General features: G+C 40.2%; 1 protein-coding gene across 1 annotated transcript; it reads left to right on the top strand.

The window, feature by feature from the left end:
- Window positions 1-1,062: 1,062 nt before the first annotated feature.
- LOC104926823 (zinc finger protein 501) lies at window positions 1,063-5,771 on the top strand. The gene is made up of 2 exons (XM_010740768.3): window positions 1,063-1,468; window positions 4,109-5,771. Exons 1-2 carry the CDS (start codon window positions 1,288-1,290, stop codon window positions 5,188-5,190), a joined length of 1,263 nt encoding a protein of 420 aa, XP_010739070.2. The 5' UTR covers window positions 1,063-1,287; the 3' UTR covers window positions 5,191-5,771.
- Window positions 5,772-6,296: the final 525 nt, after the last annotated feature.

Here is a 6,296-nt window from a genome sequence, read left to right as displayed (position 1 = left end):
TAGAAATAGCATGTTTTAGCCATAATTGTAACAAAACATAAAAAAGTAGTTACATTTAAAATAAAAGCCTCTCGATTTTCTTTGCCTTCTCTGAGCCCTGATGATGTGATTATGACAGATTAACAAGGTCTATTAGCATCGTGCTAAACAGTACGACGTGTAACAAGGACAAATCATGTGACATCTGGGGATAGTGGGGGTTGCAAATCACTGGTACTGTTGTTTTGGGGGTCGTGGCCTGAAATGTTTGGAACCCCCGGATCAGAAGAATGTTCAGTGTACAAAAGTGCACAAAAGGAGAAAAAGTGAAGAAGGAGGTAGAGAAATGTAGGGTGGGAGAATCTTTATTTATTTTTTATATAGCAGAAAGGACAGAAAATATGAAAACTAACTAATGAAAAGAATTTAGTAGAAGAAGAAGAAGGAGGAGGAGGAGGAGGAGAAGTAAAAGTATTTTGAACTGTCTGGGGGCCAGTGTCATTGTCTGATCAACAGAAATGAGAAGGAAGCAAGATGGCTCATTCATTAACTACTTCCTTCATCAGTTCTGGAAAGATGACGTTGAGTTACTATTAGTATTATAGATGAAGACTCATTAAAGAAACTGTTAACATCTTAATGTAGTGTAATATGATCTGCTGACTATAATTTACAACATTCAGTTTTCAGATAACTCAGTTAATGTTAGTGAATAGTTCCGAGTTATAATAATAATAATAATAATACATTTTATTTCATAGGTGCCTTTCTGTCACCCAAGGACACCTTACAATAAAAGAGAGTAGACAGCAAATAACAGAAAGAAACAAAAAGAACCATAAAAGTATATCAAATTACAACATTAAAAACAGGTTCAAATAGGACAGTGCAATTGAATTGATGGAAAAGGCTATTATAAACAGGTGGGTTTTGAGTGCAGACTTGAATTATGAGAGTGAGTTGATGTTCTACCTGAGATAAAAGTATAAGTTTAAAAATATCATAATTTATCGTTATACATAACTTCTAGTTATAGCTAGTTATACATAACTATTATATATAACTGAAGCAGCCATATTGCCATGTGCACATGCGCAGTATCGATCAGGCAGGGGGTGTGAGTGAGCCAGTGATGGAGAGCAGCTTAGACTTTCTGCATATAATAGATGGGATATGACATATGTACTTTAATAAAGCGTGTGTGGCAGCACGCAGCTGACGCTGCTCTGTCGTTAACCCGCGGCAGCAGGAGGACAGGCTGTAGCTGGGCGTCCTTCTCGGTCTTTAACTCTTTCAGCTGTCACCAACATGTCTACAGTCCAGGCTCTGAGAGCGTTCGTCAGTCAGCGGCTCGCCGTGGCTGTGGAGGACATCATCGACATGTTCCAAAGAACCATAACCGAATACGAGCGGGAACTCGACCGGCAGCGCAGACTGCTGGGAGCCGAGCAGCTGCCCGGCGTCAAGCTAACGGTTAACGGCGAGACAGGTTTGTCGTTGAAACAACAGCTACGCCGTTCATCTATACGACACTACGAGCTCACTGACAGGCAGGGACATGTCCAGCTCTGTGTCTTATTTACTGTTTAAACCCGGTCAATGGTTCTTTGGACGTTTCATCACTGTTATGCTAACGTTAGCTCATAAAACAAGCTGCTCACACAACACATGACGTCACATATATGATAATGATGGTTAATGGCTCAGGAAGTGACGCAACAAGTAAAACACCTGCACGCTTTGATTTAATGAGGCTAAAATGTAGAAAGCTAACACACACTGTAAAATCTGTACTAATACAATATGACAATAATAATAAGTCTGTTAATGTTAACTGTCATCATGAGTTTAGCATCCCACAATTCAACGAATGTTATACAACTAGGGTTCCAAAATTCCATATATTTTCAGAGTTGGAAACTTTCCATGGGAATTAACGGAAATATTTGGGAATAAACAGGAATGAACTAGGAATTTACTAAACTTGGCCCTGAACAGTGAACTTAAATATAGTTGAGCATAATCTGTCTGCTGCTTTTTATGTATTTCTGGAAGGTTTTTAACACTATAGCACTTTTAATTTTAATTGTATTTTTATTTAATTGTATTTATTTGTTATGTACATGTTATATATTGTTTTTATGGCTTTGTTGTAAAGCACTTTGGGTACCGTCTGGCTATTGTAAAGGGCTATACAAATAAACTTGATTTGATTTGATAATCTTGTGTAAAACAACCAGATTTCATGCAGGTCCACTTGAATATCTGCTATTCCTCAGTCACATGCACATAGCACACTGCTTACTGCAGGGCTATTGAGGCCACGCCCCCTACCTGCACAGGTGATTTCTGTACCTGGACCACACTTTAGAGCCCAGAGCACACAGAGACTATTGAAGACACACATTTGACCTCGTGGACTACATAATAATGTTCAATAAAGTAATTCAAACTTGATAAAGTTCTACTGACAAATAAATCTGTTGAAATGTTTTGGAATTTATTTATTTTTTTTGCATGTCTGCTTATGACAAAACTAAATGTTGAGTTTCTGATTCCTGAGCTTAACTTCCAATGGAAAGTTTCCGGAAATGTATTATACAACAGGTGGTTCTGACCAAGTCAATCTGATTGGACAAGAGGTGTTTCATTAGTGCTGCTTTATAGAACAACATCACTGAGACTTTGAAATCATGTATCATGTATCACTGCTTTGTTCTGCTGACCGTTACATTAATGTTGCATCAACAGTCGCCATCTATCTTAGACTGTACCAAAGATGACATACTTTCTCAAGTAGTAAAAAAATCACACAAAGCTCAGCCATTGCCTGCATACTGCTGATAATAAACTTGATGAGCCACCATCAGTAATCAATATACAATCATTAATCAAACCAATAACTAACAGCAGTCAACATCAGACAACCTTATCATACTTAACAGTTAGCTAGTTTTTCTGTAGTGTTGACAGAACGTTCCAAAATAAACGTATTAGCAGTTTAAAGTAAACTAAAGCTCCCTGCGCTGTCTCTTTAAGAAATATGATGTTAAACAGTTCCTTATGTGTCCGTTAAAACACATCACTTTAGAAACATGATATAAAGGACGTCATGTGTTCACAGTCTGACTGTCAATTCAGCTTCATACTAATGACTGAATCACAGTACAGCATCACTCCCTTCCATGTGATGTGTCATATCTACGCTGCTTTGATTGGTTGTTCTGCTGTCAGACACTGTGACAGCTGAAGAGGTGTGCTCACTGAGGAAATGACAACCCACAGTCTGTTGTGTCGGCTCTGCAAGAACACAAGCAAACTTACACATAACACAACATCTGTGACTCGTAACATTAAGTCATAGAGTCATAATTAAAACGTTCCTCCATTAGATCCACCTTCACACATTGGTTAAATAAACTCTAAATTGACTTGGGTTTGGTCCAATCACAGTGAACAATCAATCAATGAACCATCCTTTCCAGAATCTAAAGTGTTGGCATGTTTGTGTGTTCCTGGTCCCAGGAATGTTGAAGTGAAAGCAGTGCTGTGTTTGTTAAAATCAATGAATAATTGTAATAAATTATTAGCATCTCAGTATTGATTAAAATGATCATACAGCGGGGCGGTCAGTAGCGTAGTGGGTTAAGCGGCCGCCCTGTGTGTTACAGTCCTTGCTGCATTTGCTGCATGTCACTCCCCCTCTCTCTGCCCCCCGCTTCCTGTCTGTCTTCAGCTGTCCTATCATAAAAGGCCAAAAAAATAATCTTTAAAAAAAAAAAAGATCATACAGGACTGCTTCATACTGCTTGGCTGCTTGGTTTGGTAGCTAGGCAACAACAGTGGCTGGTAGCTAGGCAACAGGAGCTTCTAAGTAAGTACCAGAGCCAGGTTAAGAGCAATCTTGGAACCCATTGGCTGACAACCATTTAGCCCTTGGAGGTAATGCCCATTGTTACTGGGCTGCCAGTGTAGCCAGCAGATATCTGAAATACAGATACAAAGACCAAAGCTTCCAGTCTTCACATTACACATCACATTCTCCCATTCAGCACAAATAGTAAGTCTGTACGCCTGTACTCACTGTATTTCATTAAGAAATACTGACCTCTGTATGTTTGTATCTCAGGTGTGTCTCAGGACATTCGCTCTCTGATCATCAGTGCAAAGATTCCCACTGAGCAGCAGGACTCGAGCTGCAGGCTGGACCAGGAGGCCCCGTGCATTAAAGAGGAACCAGAGGAACTGGTCCAGACAGGAAGTGTCTGGATGAGACAGGGAATGGAGGGGGCTGATATTATCTCACAGTTTACTCCTGTCTCTGTGAAGACTGAAGATGATGAAGAGAATCCTCAGCAGAGACAAACTGAAGAGCAGGGAGAGGCGGATGCAGCTCAGCAGATAGAAGCTGGAGCTGTCGGAGAGAGCTGTGGAGGATCAGAACCAGCCTTCGACTTGGACGTTGCTGGTTTCCTAAAGGCAACTAGTGATGGTCAGTTTTTTCTTTCTCAGTGTTTTAAAACTGGGACTGAAGACTTAGACTATGACTGGAAACAGACTGAATGCAGACCATTTCCAGACACACTGAAAGACGATGACTCTGTGTCCCATCAGAGATCTCATAATCCGAAAAAACTGTTTAAATGCCTAGTGTGTAGGAAAACCTTCAAGCACAGCACAGCTCTGCAGAGACACATGACGTGTCATACAGGAGAGAGGCCCTTTGTCTGTACTGTGTGTGGTAAGACATTTAGACAGAAGGGAAGTTTGCACATACACATGAGAAAACACACTGGAGAGAAGCCTTTCAGCTGCTTAGTTTGTGGTAAAAACTTCACGCAGAGTGGAACGTTATCTGCACACATGAGAATTCACACCGGAGAGAAGCCTTTCAGCTGTTCAGTGTGCAAGAAAAGGTACAATGAAAGAGGGACGCTAGTACGACACATGAGAGTCCACACCGGAGAAAAACCATTCACCTGCTCGCTTTGTGGTAAAAGATTTAGTGAAAAGGGAAATCTGAATAAACACAAGAGGATTCACACAGGAGAGAAGCCGTTCAGCTGCAGCGTGTGTGAGAAAAGATTCTGTCTGCTGTCGCACCTCAAAAACCACAAGTGTCCTGGTCAGAAGAGCTGTGACGCTGCAGAGCAAAAGTTACATTGCCCAAACGTTGCAGTACAGTTAAGCAGACACACAGTGAGTCAGTAGAGCGGGTTGTGTAGTTCAAAGGGTCGCTGGTCGATTCCCAACTCCTCCAATCCCGTTCAAGTGTCCTCGATCCCCAATTGAAGTGAGTTTAGTGTCATCGTGAGTGCTTTAGGAAGCACTGTATCGCTCCTGATGAGCAGTTTATACATCGATATATGAATGTGAAAGTGTGTTTTCATATTTATTAATCAAGAAATAATGAAGTGGATTAATCAATAGTAAAAAATAATTGTTAGTTGCAGCTCTGTTACAACTGTAAAACTGTATGAATACTGTCTAGTATAAGTCATCAAATTATTTATGAAATGTAGATTCCTGAAGTGGACCTGATATGATCAGTGAGTAGGGTTACAAAATTCTGTGAATTCTGTGAAAAGTTGGAAACTTTTCATGGGAATTTATGGGAATAACCCAGGAATTTACTAAATTGAAGCTTGGGCCTGAACAGGGAACTTAAACATAGTTTAAAGGATTGGGGAAAGATTATGCTAAAATATATTTGATCATAATCCTGACTAAAACAACCAGACTTCATGCAGGTCCACTTGAATATCTGCTGTTCCTCAGTCACATGCACATAGCACACTGCTTACTGCAGGGCTATTGCGGCCACGCCCCCTACCTGCACAGGTGATTTCTGTACCTGGACCACACTTTAGAGCCCAGAGCACATAGAGACTATTGAAGACACACATTTGAGCTCGTGGACTACATAATAATGTTCAATAAAGTAATTCAAACTTGATAAAGTTCTACTGACAAATAAATCTGTAGAAATGTTTTTTAATTGTTTTATTTTGCATGTCTGCTTGTGACAAAACTAAATGTTTAGATTTATGTTTGGATATGACACACTTTGTTTCAATTATCCCAATTTACAGTTAGTTTCCATAAATTCCCATAATTCCTATGGACTTTCTAATTTTGAATATTTCCAAAATAGCTTAACTTTCCATGGAAAGTTTCCATAAAGACTCCAGAAATTTACCGGAAACGTTCCGCCCCTTTGCAACCCTATCGCTGAGATTGTTTCACCTCAAGGGAAGGTTTGCAGAGATCACGGTGTAACACGCACCCACCCTCCTCCCTACCTGAACAGCTGATCG

Source organism: Larimichthys crocea, chromosome XI (assembly GCF_000972845.2).
Source record: "Larimichthys crocea isolate SSNF chromosome XI, L_crocea_2.0, whole genome shotgun sequence".
In the NCBI taxonomy this organism is placed as follows: Eukaryota; Metazoa; Chordata; class Actinopteri; family Sciaenidae; genus Larimichthys; species Larimichthys crocea.
Note: the sequence above shows the minus strand (reverse complement) of the source record. Positions and strands in the feature narration are given on the sequence as shown.

Bases quoted from the DNA above. Each gene is read 5' to 3' on its own strand.
- LOC104926823 (XM_010740768.3), top strand. From the start codon at position 1,288: ATGTCTACAGTCCAGGCTCTGAGAGCGTTCGTCAGTCAGCGGCTCGCC. The intron at 1,469-4,108 runs GTTTGTCGTTGA...TTTGTATCTCAG, and splicing joins AACGGTTAACGGCGAGACAG to GTGTGTCTCAGGACATTCGC.